Consider the following 23,302-nt stretch of genomic DNA (forward strand, 5'->3'; position numbering starts at 1 on the left):
TCTGAGGTGGGGTTTGAACTCAGATCTACCTGTCTCCAGAGCCAGTGTTCTCTCTATCAAGCCACATACCTGCCCTCATATCCTATACTTTGTACCCTTTCCAGATAGAAAATCATTCTACTTGATGGAGAAAATGGAAGTAAAATATTTTGCTTTTCTTTGAATTCCCAGAGTTTAGTACACTGTTTTGCACATAGTAAGTGCTTCATAAATGTCTGACTTACTGACTGACTTAAGTATTTTTGTTTTTAAGGAGTGTCAGAATGGGACTGCCTGAAAGTGATCTCTAAGGAAAGTGAAAGGTTGAAAGGTTGGTGGAAGAAGGTGAAAGATACTGTTCCCTTCCTTTGTTCAAAGCCCTCCAGGCTGAGGCCCCCAGCTGTGGAAATACAAAGTCCCCCAACTTCCATTTCTTTCCTCATCCCATGAAAAGTACCTTGGTGTGGGTAGGGCAGTGAGTTTTCATGGCTTGCTCTGTCCTCCATGTCTCTATGCCCAACCTGGTAAATGGCATGGGATACCTGAGCTACTGTAGTGCCAACTGAAGCTTTGGTTATGGTCATTTATGCACAAGGCAAAGAACTTCAGTGTCTACAGGGAAAGGCTAGAGTGAAATTACCAGGGACATCTTTGGGGACACCTGCCCACTCAGTACTGGTCTCAACTGAACCTGCACATCTAGTCAACTGGGACTGAGCGGTAATTCACACTAAGATAGAGTGCTCCAGTTTTCAAAGTGGTTTCACATAGCATTTTGAGGAGGAAGATACAAAAAGAATGCTATATTTAGTCAGAGGACTTGACATTAAAGTCTGATATGAAAGTATTATTAACCCCATTTTACAGATAGGGAAAATAAGGCTGGGGGAAGTAACTTGCCCAAGGTTACCCAAAAAGGCTAGAATCTGGGCCTTCCCTGGAATAAGGCTCTTTCTGCCATACTACAATCACACAAGAAGCCCAGGTCTTCTGAATGGTCAGTATACCACACTGAGAGGGAGAGTGGAATACGGGAATAGGCATGAGAGGGTTGGAGAAGATACTCCATATGTACCATAGTTTCTCTCTCTCCTCTTCTGTCTTTGGGCTTTGGACACACCCATATGCCTACTGCCTCAAAGTCTCTTGGACAACAATTAGATTTGTCCATCTACCTATTTGTCCATCCATCCATCCATGTCTGTCTATTCATCTATCTATCCATTTATTTATCTGTCCATCTATCTGTTCATCTATCTACTTATCTATTTATCTATCTATCCATCCATCCATCCATCTGACTGTTCATCTATCTCTCCATTTATGTATACATCCACCCATCTGTCCATCTATCTATCTGTCTCTCTATCTATCTGTCTAGCTATCCATCCATCTGCTCATCTATCTACCCATCCATATATCCACCTAGCAATCTTTCTCCCTAGTTGTTTATTGTTAGCGCTGTCTCTCTCATCAGATAATCATGTATATACATTTACATATTCTATATCTTCAGTATGCTAGGACCTTCAAGGGCATGGCATAGTGTCTAACAAACAGTTTTGTTTTGCTTTTAAAAGTTTACCCTGTGATTTCTCTGGTAGGTACTTTAACACAGAAGGAGCTTGATACATGCCTTCTGGCTGACTTCTTTTTTGCTCTAACTTGTGATTGCATCAGCATTGGGAGTGGGGAGTGGGAGTAGGTTCTTGGCTGGACGCAGGGCCAGAGGGGGTCAGAAGCAGGATTTGAAGCCAGAGCTTCCTGACTCCTGACAAAGATGGCTCCCCATGCTGCATCTATACCATGCTGTCTGCGGCTGTTATCATTGCTACTAAACAGAAGAAAAGAACAGAGGGGTAGCCCCTGGAGGGAAGCGGGGATCCAAGGGAGGCTGAGCAAAGAGGCCTGTGAAGCTGGAAGGGGCTCATCTAACCCCCTCATTTTACAGATGAGGAACTGAGGCCGAGAGGTTAGGTGACTTGGGCAGGGTCACACAGCTAGCATCTGAGATAGGGTCCAGGTCTTCCTCACTTAAGTCCAGGTTCACTACCCTAGGGTCAGACTGCATTTCAATTTAGCTTCCTCATCCACGTGGAGAGAGCAGCTTGGATGGAAAGAATGACAGGGTTCCAGGCAGTCTGTCTGTCAACAAGCATTTATCACAGGAGGGCTCTGTGCTAGAAAGGAAGGCAAACCACAAAGCCTGCCCTCAAGGAGCTCTCCTGATGGGGAAGTCAGATGTTCTGGATTTGAATCCTTCCTCTGTCACCCCTGTGACCCTAGGCCAGTCCCTTGCTCCATTTCCACTCTGTATAAAATGAAGGGGGAGGTGCCCCTAGGGTTGGCCCCCTCATGCCACCCCGCCCCCCCCCCACCCCCGCGTTTTACTCAGAGTTTACAACACTTCCTTTGTCACTGGTGCTGCAGAGCCATCCATCATAGCCCTAATTTGCCCATGTCACCCAGCCAGAGGAAAGCTGGCCCGGGCTAGGCTTCCTCTCTCACTCCTGGCTTGAGGGTGAGTTCATCTAATTGGTCCCACAGTAAATAAGTGGTCGGAATGTGCACTGCGATTGGTGAGTGACCAGCCTGCCTATCCCACAGTGCCCACATGGCTTGGGCCGGGGGCTCCTGAAGAACAGGGCAAGGAAACAAAGAGGCCAGTCCAGAGGGCAGCCCCAGGGGGAGGCCCTGTCAGGCCTGTGGACACCCTCCCCAGTGCCCTCCCCATCACAGGCCTGAGCCCCAGGGACAGCTCGTGGATGGCCCCACCCATCCCAGGGCCAGATGGCTGGGTCCCCAGATAATCAGGGTGAGCCCCCGGAAAAGCGAGAGGTCAGCAACAGCATAGACAAGGAAAGAACGAATCTGTTCATGGGCAAAGGAAGGGGATAGGGTGGAGAGAAGGCCAGAGTCCAGCTTTTGAGCTGGAAGAAAGACAATGAACGCTAAATCACTAAGTCCAACTCACTCCTTTTACAGGTGAGCAAACTGAGGCTTAAGGAAATGAAGAGACTTGCCCAAGGCCACACAGCTAGTAAGTGACCAAGCCTGGACTAGAAGCCAGGCCATCTGACTCCAAGCTCCAGCACATTTACCCTGCATGTATCTTACATGTACATAGTTACTCCAATGTCATCCCTCCTGTGATAATGAGGGCTTCTGGACAACAGGGCCAATCTGTGCCTTTCTTTGTAGCCCAGTGCTTAATGCAATCCCCAGCACTTAGTAGGCACTTAATCACTGCTTGTTGATTGGCCACACTGCCTCCCTGGCATTCAAAATCCCCATCTCTCTCTCTCTCTCTCTCTCTCTCTCTCCACTGCCCCTCCCTCCCCTTCTCCCCTCCCCCTCTCCCTCAGCCTTGAGATGGGAAAAATGCAGAGAAGGTTTGATGGGCCAGCTTTTCAAGGGCAGTCACGGGGAAAGGGATTAGGCTAGTCTGCTTTGTCCCCATGGTATAACAAGGAGTAGTGCATGGGTAGGGGTTGTAAAGAGGCCGATTTAGGCTGGGAATATAGAAAATCTTCCAAAGACTGTGGGTGTCCCAAAGTGGACCATGCTACCTGAGGAAACAGTGGTTTTCCCTCTTCTTGAAGGCTTCAAGCAAAGCTAGAGAACCATTTATTTTGCTAGAGAGATCTTAGAGGAAATTCTCCATTAAACTGGAAAGCTCCAAGGTCACTTCCAATTTTGAGATCCTGTGATTCTAGCCCCACTTTCTTGAGGGTCCCCAAACTAAGTGAATGGGATGGGATCCCATACGTTGTCATTGGTCCTACCCTTGAGAAGGGTAGTTGACACTCCTCTGTCTGCCAGCCTCATCCCAACCAGATCTCATTGGGTAAGAATCAAAAAATGACTCCAAGCTAGCAGAGAAGTTAAAGGTCTTCTGGTCCAACCCCATCCTACAGATGAGGAAACTGAGGTCCAAAGGGAACACCTACAGTTTGTCACTGCACACAGCCAGTAATCCCAATAGCACAGTAACCTGGCAGTACCCTCATTAAAGAACATAAATCTTTAATTACATAGCATCAGATAGGCTAATTATTGGGTATGATCCTTTCACTTTACAGATATGAAAACTGAGGTCCACAGAAATTAGGCAACTTGCTTCACTACACACTTAAGTGATTAATGTTCCAGAGAGAGGGCCCTTGTTATGAGGACTATGGTCCCACCTAGAACACAGTCCCATGGATGTGTGTAACCTAGGGTTACCAAAAAAAAAATTTTAATGTTCATTAAAGAAAGGAATCCCTCACTGCTGTGCTGATTGGCCAGTGTCTCATGGGGTCCACTGTACATGGATAGTCAGAGTCACTTTACTCCACATAGTGCTCTTCTCCCACAAACCAATGGTCAGACCCTGAAGGACTTAACCCTTCCATCTCCACAGCCCCTGCAGGCTGGCTGCTCTTGTCACAGTGGATATACCCTCCTATGACAGGTTTAGAGAAGACCTCCATCAAACAGATCCTTGAAAATCATGAACCACCCTTCCCTTCTTCTCCCCTCCAAGGTCATGGTGAAATCATCCCCATGTCATCACCCAGAACCTACCTTCCTCTTCTTGGACCTGCCTTCTGCTTGCAGGGTCCGGGTACACTGTTCCACACATTCGGAGAAGCTCATGTTACTGTGGTCAGCACTGTAGTCTAGGTCAGCCAGCCTGGCCAGGGAAAGGATATAGTTACAGGCTATCCTCAGGATGGCCAGTTTGGACAACTTTTGACCATAAGAATAGCAGGGAACCTAGAAAGAACAACAGAAAACATTTAGGGCAAGGGCTGGTGACAGATACATGGCTGAGAGACACAGTTTAGGCAACAGTAGTGGCTTGGAGGAGGCCATGGAAACATGGAGGCAATAATCTTTGAATTGGTTACAACTTAGAATCATAGATACAGGGTTAGAAGATTCAATAGAGGCCATCTGGTCCTGCCACCTCATTCTACACATGAGGAAACTGGAACCTAGGACATATAAGGGTTCTAACATCACACCTGGGACTGAGCTGGGATTTGAACCCAGGTCATCCAACTGAATCCAATGCCCTTTATACAGGGCTCTTAAGGATGGCTTTTTCCCATTGGATTATGGGCTTCTTCGAGAGCAGGGATTCTTCCTTTTCTTTATATCCCCAAAATATAGCACATTGCTTGGCACACAATAAGTGCTTAATAAATGCTTATTGACTGAATGACTAACTTCACAAATGAGATAACATGTAAAGCAATCCTTAAGAATCCTGTGTAAAAGGTAGTTATCAACATCCTAAGTAAAAGAGAGGCCTAGTTACTTCTCACTAACACAATAAGGGGTTATGGGAGAAGCAAGATTATATTAGACAAGAATAATCAGGACTTTGAATTTTCCACACAAAATAGTGAAGTGTCTGAAGGTATACTACATCTGAGAAATACCTGGGGCCCTTTAAGGACCCAGGGATTCAGAGGACAGGAACTTGCCCAAGGGCCTACCCTAGCTCCACAGAGATCTTGGCAAGTTAACAAGGGACATTTGTAATACAGCTAGGTTCCAATTAGTTTGAATAAGGAATCCCCTGAAGTGAGCCAATGTATTTGACCTCACACCATTCAAACTTATAATTATGTAAAATAAGGCAACTGGTTCCAGCCCAATGGAAATATGCAGTGTGAATCTGAATAATGCAACCATTTCAGGGGATTTCTTATTCCCACTAATCCAGACCAAGCTAAACTAAAGAGAGCCATAAAGTTGCATTTGAACTTGACTACTCAGTTTACTGGGAGTGGAAGTATGCTAGCTGAACATCAACGAGTCAACTTGCTCTTTAACTTTAGAGTTGGATACTATTGCTCTGGGCCATAATAGCTAACACTTATATAGTGCTTAATATATGCCAGATACTGTACTATGAGATTTTTACGAATATTATCTCATTTGATCCTAGCAACAACTCTGGAAGGTAGGTGCTCTTATTATCCCTTTTTACATATGAGGAAACTGAAACAATTAGAGGTGACGTGACTTATCCAAGGTCACACAATTAGCATCTAAGACCAAATGTGAACCAGGTCTTCCATCATGAGTTCAAATCTGACTTTAGACACTTACTAGTTGTGTAACCCTGGGCTAGTCACTTAACACTATTTGCCTCAGTTTCATCACCTGTAAAATGACCTAGAAAAGGAAATAGCAGATCACTCCAGTATCTTGGCCAAGAAAACTCTAAGTGGAATCACAAAGAGTCAACTACAACTGAGACAACTGGACAACAACAAAAACAATAAAAGAGTAAGCACTCAAATATTTGTTGAGTGAATGGATGGACAGACAGAAGAATGGATGGATGGATGGATGGATGGATGGATGGATGGATGGATGGATGGAAGGATGGATGGATAGATGGACAGATGGATGGATGGATGGATGGATGGATGGATGGATGGACAGATGGATGGATGGAGGAAGAAGGTTTCATGTAATCAAACAGAATTTACAACAAAGTCAATCAGAAAAACATAGCAATGAGCAATAATTGTTACTGTTATATGGTACTTCAGCATTAAAAAAAAAGTAGGTTCCATAATCTTCATGGTTTAGAATTGTAAAATGTTGGAAGAGAATTTAGAGATTATAAAGTCCAACCCACTCATTTTACAAAGGAAACTGAGGCTCAGAGAGCAATGAAACCCAGCTAGGTTTTTTTCCGTTTCCACTTTTTTAATTCCCCTGTGTCTACAAACAATATTAACCTGGTCAGTTTTCCCTGATAACATATACTATTCATCATCATCACACTCCTTGACTGACACATGAATTAAAAGATAACTATCCCAATTCAAGCTTTCCAAGAGCCTTAGGCTCAAATCACAGAATTCCAGAGCTATAAAGACTCTCAAAGGCTATTTTGTCCAACTCATACACAAAAGGAACGCCCACTAATCTACCCAGGATGGAGTCTTCCAACCTTTACTTGAAGACCTTTAAGGAGAGAGAAATTGCCACCTCTTTGATGAGTCCATTCTACCTTTGGAAGGCTCTACCTAGTAGAAAGTTCTTCCTGATCTCCAGCCCAAACTGGCCATTTTGCAATTTTTACTCTTTATTCCTGGTTCGGAGTATAATAAGAGTAATCCTTCCTTCACATTAGTCTTTCAAATACTTGAAGATAATTATCATGGCCTCCTTGGGCTCGTCTTTTCCAGGATAAACAGGTCTAGTTCCCTCAACCCATCTTCCAGAATTGCTCCCCACTGGACATTATCCAGCTAACCAATGACCTTCTTAAATACTTCTTCACAGAACTGAACATAGTATTCTAAATGAGAGGCAGAGTACAATGTTGGTCTATCACCTCTCTCTTCCTGAAATCTAGGTATCTCTCAATGCATCACCAAATTATATTAGCTTTTTGGGTAGCTAATGCTAATGCTTTGAGCTTTCAGTCCACTAAAGGCCTCTGCTCTCTTTCAGAACAACTGCTGTCTCTCCCATACTATACTTAGGAAGTTGACTTTTTGAGTCCAAGTTTAAGACTTGACATTTACTGGTCCTGAATTTCATCTTAGGAGAATGTAGTACATGAAACAGACCAATACTATGTTGTCTCCCTCCCTATCCCCATTCGCTGATCCCTGTCTTTTCATTCCACCAATGCTCCTCCACCTGAGGCTTTCTTGAGTAAAAGGGTTGAAAAGATTTGGGGGGAGAAGGTAAATTTTACATGCTTTGCAATTGTATCTTAGTCTGGCCCAACTAACTCCCAACTGTCCTACAAATATTTGAGAGACAACTTCTAGGGAATACTGGTTTGTACTTTAAATATAGTAATCTAGTGGAGGGGAGAGGTAGTTAAAGATAATAAGAGAGAAAAAATACTTAAGAAAAGGATGTGAGTTCACTTGTCAGACTCACAGATGTCCAGGCAAGTGTGGATTCCTATACCATAATCTAGGAAGGGAAGGGCTGGGGAGATAGACTATTATAATGGAGAGTTGAGATTGCCAGATAGTGTCAGGTGAACAAGGCAAGGGTCTTTCAGAACATCGTAATGGTCTCTGAGTCAACTCCAGTGTCCCAGTTACACTCCTGGTTGAGTAATTCTTCTCTGCCTGAGTCAGCGGGGCCTGTCCCCTTTCACCCAGGCTCAGAGTACTCTTTGATATCAAGAGTTTGGTACAGGAGGTTCCTAAAAGGAATCCAAACATTACTGAAATGAATTCTCCTTTGGGGCTGGCCTTTAGAGCTAGCTTACCCAGTAAACACACATACATACACACACACACATACACACACAAACCATTACTTCATAGCTATACATATTTTTGTTTTGTTTTGACTCCAAATCAGTCACAGAATCATCTATTTAGAGCTGGAAGTGACCTTTGAGGCCATCAAGTCTAGTCCTCTGTTTTACAGATAAGGAAACTAAGACCCAGAGATATCTTGTGAATTGCTCAAGATCATACACAATCAGTGGGACTTGAACCCTGGTCTTCTGACTGCAAATCTAGTGTGCTTTCCCACAATGCCTCTCGGAATCCAAGATTCTCAGAGATCAAAGGATCATAAATTTGGAGCTGAAGTTGGAAGGGGGGCTCATGGATTACCTAGTCCAACTGCCTCCTTTTACAGGTGAAGTGAAAGTCAGTTTCCTCGGAGAGAAGAATGACCAAGTCCCACCACTAGGAAGCAGTAGAATGGGAATTCCAATAAATGTAATCTTGAAGGCAGTGACAATTTGCACTTTTCTCTTTGAATCCCCAGAACCTATCACAGCACTTGCTGCCTTTTGGTAGGTGAGTAATAATGCTTCCTAAATTGAATGAAAATCTAGCACAAAAAGGTCCTTGAAGGCTCTAAGGAGCTGATCTCATTTGAGCCTCACAATACTCCTCTGAGAAGGTAGTACTATAGGAATTCTCATCCCCATTGTATAGACAAAAAAGTCAGAGCTCAGAGAGGTGAGCTTTGGTCCCCCATGCCTGGTCTCCCAGCCAGGAAATGTCACCGGTGGGAAGGGAGTGAAGGTCTTCCTGACTCTAGGGCCAGCACCTTATCTCCTTATACCATACAGCCTTTTAGAAGGAGACCCCACCAGAAGTACAAGGCAACTCCAGGACATTCCAAGGTCCCTGCTACCCCCTCCCAGCCAGGCCCATCCAAGAAAAGTTGGCAGAACAATGAGTTGAGGTTGTTCCCAGCAAGAATCCAGGGGAACACGGTGCTTCCCACCTCTCTGTTCCAAACTCCTTTATCGGCTCAGACAAATAAACAAGGCGTGCTACACAGGAAAGGTACTAGTCCCTGGGGGTGAGTAGCCCCAAGGCTGCAGCCCCCTGCATCATGCCCAAGTTCCCCAGACCAGGCCAGGCCTCCAGAAGGAGAAGTTCTGAGGGCGTAGCTGAGAACCCTCTGGGATTCTCAGAGTCCAGCCCTGGGTCCAGGTGGCCACAGATGGGAGGTGAGAGCAGAGGGATCCAGAGGAAGGAGCACAGAGGGGAGGTGAACTGGTCAGCAGCTGCCCAAGGCTGACTGGAAGGTGGTGATAGCAAGGGCAGGCAGTGTGAGAGCCTGCCCTGCCTCATTGTTTTCTGTGGGAGGTTTGGCCCAAAGCATTTCCAGAAGGTTCATTTAAGCATCCAGCTTTTTTTATTAGCCCTTGGCTCTGGGACAGCAATGTCCCTGGGGCAAAACAAGTCAGCTGCTCTCAGGCTGGGGGTCTGGGCAGGCTAGTATCCTGTGGGGGGGTGGGGGGGGTGGCGACAACAAGAGGGAAGGAGCAGAAAGGGGTCTTGGTACACCAGGTGAGGGCAGCCGGCTGCCCAAGGTAGAGAGGGGTCTGGGAATCCCCTCCAGGGTCCACATCAGGAACTCCTGTTTGCCATCTGCTCTCACAGCTTCTGCCTGGCTGCGGAAGAGCAGACTTTACAAGAGCATGGCTCCTATCTGAAAAATATCTGAACCCTTCATTCCCTCTTCCATCCCTCCCTGCCCCCACCCTCAGAGGAATCCAGTCTCTTAGGCTCTGGGGGGAGGAGAAGGGAGATTCCTTTGGATTCCTAACTAGTTCAGAATCCTGGCCGGTCCCTTCCCCCCAGCAGCTGTAGTACCGAGAAATACCTCCTGGAAAAGCAGTGACCTCAACAGGAGGGACAGACTGTCTGCAGACTGAACCTGGCCAGCAGCATTATAGGGAGGGGAAACCCAGCTGCTTGGGGTACTCATCCCTAATGGGGATTGACGAGTCCAATAATCAACAAGCCTCAGGAAGCAGATAGGTTGCACAATGGTTAGAGTGCTGGATTTGAAGTCAGGAAGACCACTATTCAAATCCTGCCTCAGACACTGACTAGGTATAAGGCCCTGTGCAAGTCATGTAACATCTCTCAGCCTCAGTTTCCCCATCTGTAAAATAAGAATAATAACAGAACCTTCCTCTTAGGGTTCTGGTAAGAGTCAAATGAAGTATTACCTGTCAAGTGCTTTATGAACCTCAAAGTACTTCAGAAATGCTATTATTTTTATTAATCATCTTATCAATGCTGAGCACTGGGGATACAAAGCCTTGCCCTCAAGGAGCTTATGCTCTGTGGTGCAGTCTGGCAGGGTGAAAAGAGCCCTGGGGTTAAAGGCAAAGCAAGGACTTAGCTCCCAGCTGTTCTCCACTGCCTGGATAACCTAGGGCAAGAGACCTGATTTTGATCTCCTCGTTTGCAAAGTTAAGGTTTGGGACAAGAAGACAGTAACTCTACAAGGCTGTTGCCTCTCTGTCTTTGGAGCATTCGTATATGTTCAGGGTATGACATCAAAAATAATAAGAAAGTTGGGAAGAGGAAAGATATCCAGTTCAGTTTTGGACACATTGAGTGTGATATGTCAACATATCCAGTTGGAGATGTCCAACAGGCGGTTGGAGATGGGAGGCTGGAGGCCAATAGAGAGAAAAGGGCTGGATAGATATGGGAATCATCTGTATAGAGTTGATCATCAAACCAATGGGAGATGATGAGATCAACAAGTGAGAGAGTAGAAAGGAAAAATAGAAGCACGGCTAAGACAGAGTCTGGAGAGACAGCCGTAGTTAGTGGGCATGACATGTTTGAAAATCCAGTAAAGAACACTGCAGAGTGTTATACAAATGGGATAAGAGCAGTGTCATTAAAACCGGGAGAGAAGAGTTACCAAGGAGAAGAGGCTGACGGCAGAGTCAAAGACACTCCTGACCTATTCTTTGCATGAAAGTTGGGTCCACTGGAGTGGTTAGGTGTGGTTGGGTGATACTCATCCACACTCCTTTCTCTGATTCCCTTTCTGACCAATGGTGGACCTTTGTGAGACGGCTAGTCAGGGCTCTGGGGCAGCCTGGAAGAAAGTTGAACCAAGTAGAAGGAAAAGAATTGTAGGGATAGAATCTATGTGAACTTTGTCTCTTAAGTGCTGACTAGTTTCACAGAAGGCTGCAGAGGAACCAGAGATGCAGTTTCTATCAGGGAGGAGGCCATAGGAGATTTGGCCACAAGGATCCATAGACATCTCCAAGTCCAACCCCCTTGTTTTATAATCAACCAACCAAGAAGCAGGGGAGCAAATGGAAAATGACTTGTTCAAGATCATGCAGACCAGAAGTAGCGGAAGCAGGTTTAGAACCAAGGACTCCGATTCCATGTCCAGCGTTCTCTCCAAGGATCTCACAAGCTATTTGGGGAGATGGAACAGTCACATATATCGCCAAGGCTGAAAAATATTTCCCAGTCAACACAGCAATAGGTGTTGGATACGGGGCATGGAAGGGAAAAGTTCAGGAAGGTTGGAAGGGAAGCAGGAGGGGAGAGGAAGGGAGGAGAGAAAATAGGGGAAGGAAGGGGAAAGGAGAGAAGGCTCCCACACCAGAAGCCCCTCTTCTCTGTCACCTCTCAGTTCTTCAGCCTGCCCTTCCTCCCTCACAGTCCCCATGCCTCCAACACAATCTTTCCCGGTCTGTAGCCCGAGCAGATATATGCATGGAATGGGTCCAGCTGGGCATACATGGTCTTAATCTGACAACCATGAAGGCTGTTGGCTGGGCAGCTGGACTGATAAGTGTACACTACTGTCTTTCCATCTGCCCTCCACCCCCCCACTCCCTCGCTCTGCCCTGCACTGCTGGTGGTTTGACACTCTAGAGTCTGTGCATGGACAGGAGGCTAGAAATGAGAGAAATTATGTGTGCACATAAGAAACCTCTCTCTCTCTCTTTCTCTCTCTCTCCCTCTCTCCCCCTCTCCCCTGCTTTCTCCCTCTCTCCTTCTCCCTCCCTTTCTCTCTCTCTCTCTCTCTCTGTCTGCTTCAGGTCTTGAAATGGATGTCAAAGACTACCTAATTCAATTTGTGCTAGAAAAAGGTTCTCCTCCACCCCTGTCAAATGGTCATCCAGCCTCCAACTTTTAAAGACCAACAAGGACAGGGAATTCCCTCCCTCCTATGGCTCATTCCACTTATAAATGGTTCTGTTAGAAGAACAGCTCAGTGGCACAGAGCTCTGGACTTAGAATCAGAAAGACTCATTTTCCTGAGTTCACATCTGGCCTCTGACACTTATTAGCTATGTGACCCTGGACAAGTCACTTTGCCTCAGTTTTCTCATCTGTAAAATGAGCTCAAGAAGGAGATAGCAAACCATGTCAGTATCTTTGCCAAGAAAACCTCAGAGTCACAGAGAGTTAGACATGACCAGACAACAAGAATGGTTAAGGTTTTTTCCTTAATTTATACTTCAGCCTGCCTCTCTGCAGCTCATACCTGATGCTCTGAGTTTTCTGCCCACCAGAGCTCAACAAATTTAACCCCCTCTTCTGCATAAGAGACCTTCAATTACATGAACACATTAGCCCATGACCCTGAATCTTCCCTTCTCCAGGCTAAACATCCACAGATCCTTGGACCCAACCTCAAATGGAACGATTTTGAGGCTTTTCACCCAGTTCCCCTCCTTTGGAAGCTCTCCAGCCAGCTTATCAATGTCCCAGAACTGTACACAATTTTCTGGGGCAGAGTACAACAGTACTATTATCTCCCTAACTCTGCAAACTGTAGCTTTCTTAATTTGACCTAATATCACATTAGCTTTGGTGGGTGCCACATCACACTGTTGGCTCATTTGGGGCTTTTATTATTGGAAAACCCATAAGCCTTTTGAGGATAAACCACTATTGAGATCTGCCTCCTTATGATTACACTTGAGAAGTTGACTTTTTAAACTCAAGTGTAAAAGTTTACATTTGTCTCTATTAACAACCATGTTATTCAATTTTAGGAGTTAATAGTTTTTCAGTAATAATTTATAATAACAGTCATCATTAATGATGGTGGCTAGGATTAATAATGATAACTGAACAATGAACACACTTTGTTTTATACCAAAGGCTCTAGACATGGAGATATTTGGGGAAAAGAAGAGATCTCTCAAAGTCTTTTAAATTACAACTTGAAATTCATTTCAACGTGTTTGAGCACCTACTTTGCATTACAAAGATGAAAAGAATTACAATTTCCACCCTCAAAGAATTTGATTGGGAGAGAGGGTAAAACACCACACAAATAAAGCTAATACAAGATTGAAAAATATTTAGTGGAATGGGCTGAGTTGGGAGGTAGTGAGTTTCCCTTCGATGGATGCTATAACAGCCACTAGGATGTCATCGAGGGGAATCTTTTGCAGATCCAAGTTGAGTTGGACAAGATGACCTTTGAGATCTCTTCCAACCCTGAGATTCTGCATTTCTTTAAGGCAGAAATTCATAACCATGAGTCTGTGAGCTTTTATTCTTAGATAACTGTATTTCACTATTGTTAGTTTCCTTTGTAATCCTATGTATTTTATGCATTAAAAAACACTATTCTAAGAAGAAGGTCCATTGGTTTCTCTGGACAAAGGGGTTCAGGATACCCACACCTACATGTACACACACTATAAGGGTAGAGGAGAGGCCATACAGCCTGCCCTGAAGAAACATTCAAGGAGAGTGAAACATTCCTTATTCTCATCTATCAACTTGACTTCACAAAGAGCCAGGCTTTGGTTGTATTGGGCTTGGGGCTAGAAGTCTTTCAGGGGTTCCAAGTCACTGTACTGGGGAAGGGGGAGAGCTCCCCTTACTTCCCTAATTCCCTAGATGTTTAAGGAAGACCAATGACAAATATTTGTGAATTGAGAAACAATCCTTGAGAAACACTAGAGCAAGTTTCGCTTATCAAGGCACCAACCTGGAGGGTATCTAGTCCAACCCAGAACGGAGCAAGAATGGCCAACAACATCCCTGGCCAATAGCCATCCAGCCGTTGTCTGAAGAACTCCAGCCAGGAGGGATGCACCGTCTTCCATGTAGCCTCGGTTTCTACTTTCGGACAGCTCTCATGGTTAGGATTAAAATGTAAGTGTGAGAGCTTTGAAATGTAGAAGGGAAGGCAAAGGTGTTTTCTGAGGAATCACAGTGATTATGATGAATTTGCAAATCATACCCCATGAATGTTAAGAGAAGTGATAAAAGGGATATGATGAACCAAGCCGGAGAAAGTAAAGAACCAAGACTGAGAGACTAGAGAGGAGGGGACACTTGTATAAATCAAATAGGTTGATGACAGAGTATATATTTGGAGAAGGGAAGAAGTATATGGAGAACAGGGTGAAGTAAAGTCCTAGATTTGTCTTCAGAAGACTTCCTCACTGACTTCCAGCAATTTATTGAAGCTCTCTGGGCCTCAGTTTTCTCACCTGTAAAATGAAGGAAGTTGATTGGATGCCTTTCCCCTGTTGATGCTCTCCAGTTTATTCTGTCCATCTCAGATTTGTACATAACTCCTTGAGAGCAGAGTCTGATTTTTGCTTTTCTTTGTATCACAAGTACCGGTATAACATATTGCCTGGCACATAGTAAGCACTTCATAAATCCTTATTGACTAACTTACTTTGTGATCACAGGATCATGGACAAAAGGGACTTCAGGGTCAGTCAATAAACATTTATTAAGTTTGGGGATCCCCATTTGGGGATTCCAGAGAGGAGAAAACTCCCCAATGTAGAAGGGATGACCATGTGATGACAAGAAAGGAAGAAAGCATTTATTAAGTACTTACTATCTGTTAGATACTTAATCTCTCTGGACCTCAGTTTCTCCATCCACAAAATGAGCAACCTGGATCCAAAGACCTCCAAGGTCACTTTCAGCTCTAAAGCTAGTGGAGGGGGGAACCACAAAGACATAAAGGAACTTTTCTTAGAAAACTGTGGCTCAGACAGAGCCAAAAGACTTAAGAAAGTCAGACTAGGAAAGGAAGCTGGGGCATGGGCACAGAACCCCCTATTAGGTGACCTAAGTCACTTCTACGATCTTGGCCTCAGTTTTCTCATCTGTAAAAGGAAGGGGTTGGCCTTCTGAGATCCCTTTAGTTTGAAATCCTCTGATGTTGTGATCATTCCAAGTGCAGGAGCTGAGGAATGGCCCTCACTGACATCAGTCATGTGCACCAGAAGCCAGAGAGGGTGTCCTGAAAGCCTAATCCAGGGCAGGGGTGGGGCTGAAGAGCCCAGGGCTAGGGGCCAAAGGGCATTTCTTCCCAACCACTTAGTGTCCTTACCATTTGGGGATTCCAGAGAGGAGGAAAAACTCCCCAATGCAGAAGGGATGACCATGTGATGACAAGGAAGGAAGAAAGTTTAGGAAGCTTCGGAAGAGTCGACTGGAGCCCCCACTTTGGGAGCCTGGGCACCTGGAGACTTTGAGTCAAGAAAATCTGGGTTCAGAATCTGCCTCCAACACTTCCTCGCTGTGTGACCTAATAGTGACTTAATGAACCCACTTTTTGGTTTCTTCCCCTGCCAAATGGACACAAGAATCCAGGTACCTGCTTCATAGGATGGTCGTGAAGCTTTCACGATATGATAGATATAAATTGCTTTGTAACCCGTAAGGTTCTATATCAATATCAGATACCATCATCATCATCATCATTACTCTCATCATTATTAGTCTTTTCCATTAACTCACTCGTTGTGTGACTGTGGGTGTTGATTTAGGGCACTTCCCTCTAGGCTTTGGGTTCCTCATCTTAAATGGAGAAATTTGGGAGATCGCCTGGTCCTTTGGAACATGTACCAGTTTCATAGTCAGGAGACCTGAGTTGTAATTCCAGTTTCATCACTTACTTCTCACTTAGCCTAGGAAAGTCACTGACTTTCCCTAAGGATAGTCCCTAAGGCCCCTGCCAATTGTAACATCCTATAATGCTCCGGTTCTCCCCCACTCTTTGCTGAGAGGACTTTGAGGATCCCCTTCGGGCTGGAGAAACAGAACTTTTCCTTCAATAAACCCTTAATGGGAATGATAGGATGGGGCAGGGAGGAGGTGAGAACTGCTCCCCTCTTTTGCAGAGAAGCAAGCCCTGAGCTTGCCAATTTTCATTTCCAAATATGATTGTTAGTAAATCCCCTAGGTCTGAAGGAAGACTGATAGAGCTGATAATGTTGGGTCTGTGGGAAGAGCGTGGGCCAGGATTCTAGAGACTTGGATTCCAAATCTGGCTCCACTGCTGCAATACCACATGACCTTAAACAATCTACTTTGTTTCCTGAGGCTCAGCTTTTCCATCCAGTAAAATGGGCCTAATTCTTCTTACTTTGGATGACCTCACAGTTATAGTGGAAGGAATAAATGGAATGGAAGGGACTTTTAAAAGATTTAAATCAGTCATTATGTTCTGTGGACTCTACTTTTGAAATCTCTTTCCCATCTGTCCCTTTTGATATTATATATTGTGTATATATAATGTGTGTATATATTTCATATACATGTATATGTATATATTTCACATAATATTAATTCCTCCCATAGAATGTAAGCCCTTTCAGGGCAAGGACTACTTAATTTTTGTTATTGTATACCCTGTCCCTAATACAGTTCCTGGCATACAGTAGGTGCTTAATAAATGATAGTTGGATTGAGTTGAATCCAACACTGAAGTTAATAAGATTATTACTAATAATAACAGCTGCCATTTATGTAAGCACTTTAAAGTTTGCTGAATGTTTTACATATACCATATTACTGGATCTTTTCCATCTTCGATGTTACCAGCCTAGCAAAGGTCCTTATTACCTCTTGCCTAGACTGTTGTACCAGCCTCTTGACCAGACCTCTCCCCAGCCCCACAGATTCTGGTCTTTCCCCCTTCCTATATCATCTTACATAGAAAGCCACCAGATTCGTGTTTCCAGTAGATAGGTCTGCTCACATCACATCTCCACTGTGTATATCCTCTCACACCCCACCTTTTCTCACCTTCATGTCTTTGCACATGTTGTTCCCTGGAATGAGGAGCTCAGTAGAGAAATGGATAGAGCCCTGGCCCTGGAGTCAGTTCAAAATGGGCCTCCAACACTTACTAGCTGTGTGACCCTGAGAAAGTTACTCAACCTATTTGCCTCAGTTTCCTCAACTGTAAAGTGGGGATAATAACAGACCTGCCTCACTGGATTGTTGTATGGATCACATGACATAATGCTTGTAAAGGGTTTGCTTTGCACAGTGCCTGGTGGATGGTAGGTTCTATGTAAATGCCTATTCCCTTGACCTACAGTACCTTCCTCATATCTCCAACTGCTGAAATTCCACTCAGTCTTTGAGACCCAGCTGAGGTCCACCTCCTCTACAAAGCCCTTCCCTGGTTCCCTACATCCCTCATTCCACTTTGTTCCCACCTACTTATCCCGCTCTGTCATGTGTTTACTCATGGAAGAACCTTAGCTCTTCTAGTAAGGTTACAAGGGAGGGCAGGCAAAAGAACTTGACGTGAGATCTTATTGGGATAGTGAACCCCATTTCCAGATGCAGCTCTGTATGTTCTAGTCTTGGGGAGTTATCTCCAGTAGGGAAGTCTAATTCTGACTAGTTAGTGGCATAGCCACCAGTAACACTCCCAAATTAAAATGGAATGGGGGAATAGCTATCTGCCTCAGTTCTCTCATCTGTCAAATGAGATTACCTCACAAGATTGTCGTGGGGATCAGACGAGGTGGCATTTGTAGGGTGCTTTGCAAACCCTAAAGCGCTATATGAACACTAGCCAATTAGCAAGGATTTTATTGATCCATGGCAAGGGAGTATTTAGGAAATGCCTGTTTAAAACAGACAAAGAGGCTACCTGTTTGGGAGCAGGGCCCCCTGGAGTCAGAGGATGGAGTAGTAGTACTAGTAGTAGTAATAGTAGCCTCAAGGTCGCTGTTAAGCGGCTAATGGGGACCACTACTTAGTGAAGGATAGAGAAGGATGATCCACACACCTCAGCAGGGAACTGCTCTTGGTTCATCCTACTTCACTTGCAAAGTGTCTGTAAAGGGCAGGAGCCGATGGCTTGGGCATATTCTTCTCTGGCTTCTTCCCAAACCCTGAATATTCCAATAAATACTATTACTCAAGATATTAAATGGCCCAGATGGACACAGTGGTGGCTAAGATGCCTCTGTATAGAGGGGAGTCCCTTTAGAGAGAGTGAGAGATCTGTTCTTTTGAGACTGGCGCCTTCTGGCTCTAGCATGAGGGGATGGAGGAGGAGGATTGCCTCCCCCAATCCTTCCCTAGTACCTTCCCTCTAATCTAGCAATATCACTGTAAGCACATGAGACCATGCACTTCTCAGGCCAGTGAAGGACAGAGTTCCCTCAGTCTCCAGAACCCCGCCCCCATCTCCTAATCTCTGCTTCTTCCTAACTCTAGTTCTAACACCACTCAGCCCTCACTCCCCAGGTTGGAGCTCGGGGGTGGGGGGTGGATGGGCAGGGGGGCTCTGTCCATTCAGACCCTGTGATAGGACTCTAGGCTCCCTTGCCTTTCTCTCTCCTCCTCCCCCCACCTCCTCCTTCTCCAACTCAAGGGAACACTTTTGAAGACAGGAATTTTCAGCTGTCAGGAAAGTGAAATACGAGGTCTAAAGTCAGAAGGCACCAAACTGCCCAGTCATAGAAATCTGTCTCACTCTCCAGCTGCAAAGCAATTCACTAGACAATGGCAGCCCTTGGCCCCAGGAGTTATGACTCATCAGCGTCACCATTACCATCAACATTAACGTCATTCATTCATGCATTCATATAGCAAATTTATAAAGTGCCTACTATGTGCCCAGTAATAGGAGCCAGAAAACCAAAGAAAAAAGGAAAGTTCCTGTCCTGTCCTGTCAAGAAGTGTATATTGGGGAGGTGGGGGGGGGGGGGGAGAAGAACACGTACATATACAACCATAAATTAAATTCAGAATAATAGTGGGGGGGGGGGGACACGAGGAAATAAAGGGGACTCAGGACAGGCCTTTCTGTAGGTGTGGTTTGCTTGATCAGAGCCCCAAGGGAGCTGAGAAGCAGGAAAAAGGAGACATTCCAGGCAAATCACCATCACCACCACCCAAACTAGGCAAGCCCTCCCTCCTACTTATGAGGGCAAAGGTCAGTTCTCATCCCAGGCCCTCTTTCTTCCAATCCCCATCCCCATCTCCAGGCAGATAAGCAGACACCTCTTCTTAAGGGGAGACTAACCCCATGGATTGTGGGAGGAAAGGTTCAGCACTCCTACAGGCTGGTGGGGAAGTCTAAGGATAGAAGTACCGTTTCCCCCCAACCCCCGGGGGGCCAGAGAGTAAAAACCACTTCTCCCCCCTCCCCACAAACACTAAGAAGCCTCTTCGCCGTGTCTGAAAGGGGGAGGGGATGAAACTGGCTACAGGAGGCAGAGCATCGAGTCCTAGCCTCTAGCTAGACATGAGGTCAACGAGTTCAACCCTCACATTTTGCAGAGAAGGAAACTGAGGCTCAGGAAAATTGAATGAGAGAACATTTTTGGTGAACCTGAAGGCGATATATAAATGTTAGTTGTTATTTAGTAATTCGCCTAAGGACACACGCAGGCAGTAAGCATCAGGGAGGTGGGATGCAAATCCAGGTCGATCGACTCCTAATCATCAGGATGCTTTCTCTCCCCACCCCCACCTCACCCTCGGACAACTGCGGGAGGCAGAGGAGCAAGGTGCCCCCCCGCCCGGCCGCCCCCAGCCTCCCGCGGGGATGGGTCCACAGAGCAGGGGTGAGCTGAGAGTGTGCGCGAGGGTGTGAGGGTGCACGCCGTACCTGCTTCCTGAGCGCCTCGAAGGCGGCACTGATGGTATGCACCCGGGTCCTCTCCCGGGCGTTCGCCAGAAGCCTCCGGGTCTGCTGGATGGCTTTGATCTCCGAGGAGACGCCTGCAGTTTCGCCCAGCCGTTTCCTAGGCGAAGCCGCGGAAGGATCGGGGTTGTTGTTGTAAATTACGTGTGAAATTGACGAGAAGGAACTTCCCGCCGGACGCGGCTGCGGGGGCTGCGGCTGGGGCGCGGGAGGAGGCGGGGGCTGCGGCGCTGGCTGGCGGGGGGGGCGGCGGGCACAGCACGAGCCGGGGACGCACGCTCTGGTCTCCGAAAGTCTGCGGAGCCTCTCGCCCGTCCCGGCTCCCCGGAGGAGCCGCCAGGCCGGGGGGCGGCGGCGGGGGCGACGGGGGCAGACCTCGGCCAGGCCCCGGGGGGAAGCAGCGTTTCCGCATGTCCAAGACCTCGCCGCCCCGGGAGCCACCGCCGCAGCTTCGGCTGCTACGGTCCGCGGGTAGCAGCAGCAGCTCCGGGCTCTCCTCGGGAGCAGCCGCCGCCACAGCCATTCCCTTGGCCGGGACCAGACGCTCCGTGCGCTCCCTTAGTCCATTGGCCACCGGCTCCGGCACTTTCAAGTCTGCCCTGAAACTTTTGTAGCCGTTCACGCGCCTCGGCCCCTCCTGGGTCTTCCTCTTGAGCTTTTTGGGGCAGCTCACCTCCTTGATGCCCAGGCTCGGCCACGGCCCCCCCTCGAGGGTCGGGAGGCTTTTCATGTCAGGTCCTGCCAGGGACAAGGTGAGGGTCGGGGGAGGGGGGACCAGGACCCTGTGCGGGGATAGGGGGACGTCTCGCCCGCACTGTCTCGCGGATCTCTCTCTCTCTCTCTCTCTCTCTCTCCTCTCTCTCTCTCTCTCTCTCTCTCTCTCTCTCTCTCTCTCTCTTTCTCTTTCTCTCTCTCTGTCTCTCTGTCTTCTCTTCTCTTCCTCTTTCCCGCTCTCTCTTTTCCCCCTGACTTTTCCCCTCCCTCTCTCTTTTTCCTCCCTGTCCCCTTCTTTCTGTCTCTCTCTCTCTCTCTCTCTCTCTCTCTCTCTCTCTCTCTCTCTCTCTCTCTCTCTCTCTCTCTCTCTCTCTCTCTCTCTCTCTCTCTCTCTCTCTCTCTCTCTCTCTCTCCCTCTCCCTCTCTCTCTCTCCCCCTCCCTCTCTCTCTCTCTCTTTCTCTGTAGCAGCTGCGCCGCCGGGGCTCCTCAGGAGCGATGTGAGGCTGTCTCTTCCCGGAGCGCTCACGGTGTCATCTGAAGTCGTCGCCGCATTGCCAGCATTTTTGGAGAATGCACGCTGAGATCCATCTGTGTTTGTTTAGCCTCAGTTTACACAGAAGCCCTGGCCCTGTTAGTGAGATCAGTCAGCAGGCCGCCTGTTAGGGGAGACTGCTCCCACAGCCAGGAGACTTTCCAGCCTCCAGCCGCCCAGATGAGCTCCTTTAAAGAAACAGGAAGCATTTTTCAAAACAGCTGTGCTGCCGATCTCCTTTGTCCACTCTCCTCTCTCTCTCTCTCCTCTCTCTTCTCTCTCTCTCTCTCTCTCTCTCTCTCTCTCTCTCTCTCGCTCTCTCTCTCGCTCTCTCTCTCTTTCTCTGTCCCTCTCCCTCTCCCTCTCTCTCTCAACATACTCCTCTACACAATCCCCCCCCCAACAAAAGTTTGTGATTTTTATTTGCCATTTACCGCTTACAGTACTCCATGGCCTTCTACAATACTCATCACCTGCCCATGGTTTATTGACATTTCCTCCCTTCTGTGTCTCAAGGCTATGATTTTAGAGGGAGTGGTAGGAAGGGAGGGGCAAACACTGCCTTGTTTTGGCTGTCTGAGACATAGCATTGCCTTTTCTGGACCAGTATCACACTGAGTGAGGCAAAGACAGAAAGTGCAGAAATCCGATGGAGAACACCCAGCCTCAGACCCAAAAGGAATCCTAGATATCCTCTTTCATCTTGCTGGACTGAAAAATGACTTGTCTTCAGTTATTCGTAGCAGTACAGTGGCAAAGCTAGAATTTAGAACCAGGTTGTCTAAGTCCAGTGATCTTTCCTGTGTATTCAGAAGCAACATGGAATTGTGGGGAAAACACTGGGTTTGTAGTCAGAGAATCTGGCTTCACACCCCTCCCTCTGCCACTATTTATATGACCGTGAACAACTCATTTAGTGACCACCTTTCTGAGTCTTGGATTAATTCTAAGATAGGTAGAAATTAAGTGATATGTTCAAGGTTCTATAACCTGTCAAATAAAGACGATGAACTAGGTGGTCTCTAAGGTCCCTTCACCTCCAAATATATGATCCCATAACTTGTTCAGTCATGTCCAACTCTTCATGACCCCTATTTGTGGTTTTCTTGGCAAAGATACTGGAGTAATTTGCTTTTTTCCTTCTCCAGCTCATTTTACAGATGAGGAAACTGAGGCAAACAGGGTAAATGACTTGCACAGGGTTACACAGCTAGGAAGTGTCTAAGGCCAGATTTGAACTCAGGAAGATGAGTCTCCATTCCTCAGGTTCTGTGCACTGTGGCTCCACCTAGCTGCCCAATCTTTCAACTAGTGTCTCCTCCCATTCCACTCTATACTTCTGATCCAATGAAGACTTGGCTTCTAAAGTCCCTTCTCGGTCTAGGACTGTGGGTCAGTGATTCCCTAAAGGGACTTAAGGTGAACCCATAAATTTTCAGCTTCCAGCTCTGGGATCAACTAGCATACAATGCCTAATAATTCAGCAGTATTCCAATACTATTCAGATAGAATGCAAAAGTCAGGAGTCGGAAGACCTACATCTTTGTGCCAGACCTAATGCCAGACCTCTGGGCCTCATGGGTGATAGATGATAATAACTACAGAATGTTAGAGACGGAAGGGATTTGGGAGATTATCTAGCCCAATCCCCTCCCAGGAAGGAAAGCCTGATATGAGGTGTTCTAAGAAATGGAAAGGGGAAGTGGGATCTGCAAGTCACCAAGCATTTATTAAGCTCTTACTATGTTCCAGGCACTGTGGTAAGCAGTGGGCATAAAAAGAAAGGCAAAAAGTTCCAGCTTTGATGGAGCTCACAGCCTATTAGGAGAAACAACATCCCAACAGCCCTGTACAAACAAGGTACATAGAGGATAACTGGTGGGGAGAGGGGAGAG

At 46.5% G+C, this 23,302-nt stretch overlaps 1 protein-coding gene across 1 annotated transcript in view; it reads right to left on the minus strand.

Moving 5' to 3' along the window:
* Nucleotides 1–21,945, minus strand: part of ATOH8 (atonal bHLH transcription factor 8) — a 43,458-nt gene extending 21,513 nt beyond the window's left edge. Inside the window, 4 exon segments of the mRNA XM_072636959.1 lie at nucleotides 4,549–4,740; nucleotides 20,125–20,382; nucleotides 20,384–21,595; nucleotides 21,842–21,945. Of these exon segments, the coding sequence (XP_072493060.1) occupies nucleotides 4,549–4,740; nucleotides 20,125–20,382; nucleotides 20,384–20,890 (957 nt within the window). The 5' untranslated portion in view covers nucleotides 20,891–21,595; nucleotides 21,842–21,945.
* Between the last annotated feature and the right edge of the window lie 1,357 nt (nucleotides 21,946–23,302).

This window comes from Notamacropus eugenii, chromosome 1, assembly GCF_028372415.1.
Source record: "Notamacropus eugenii isolate mMacEug1 chromosome 1, mMacEug1.pri_v2, whole genome shotgun sequence".
Taxonomy (NCBI): domain Eukaryota; kingdom Metazoa; phylum Chordata; class Mammalia; order Diprotodontia; family Macropodidae; genus Notamacropus; species Notamacropus eugenii.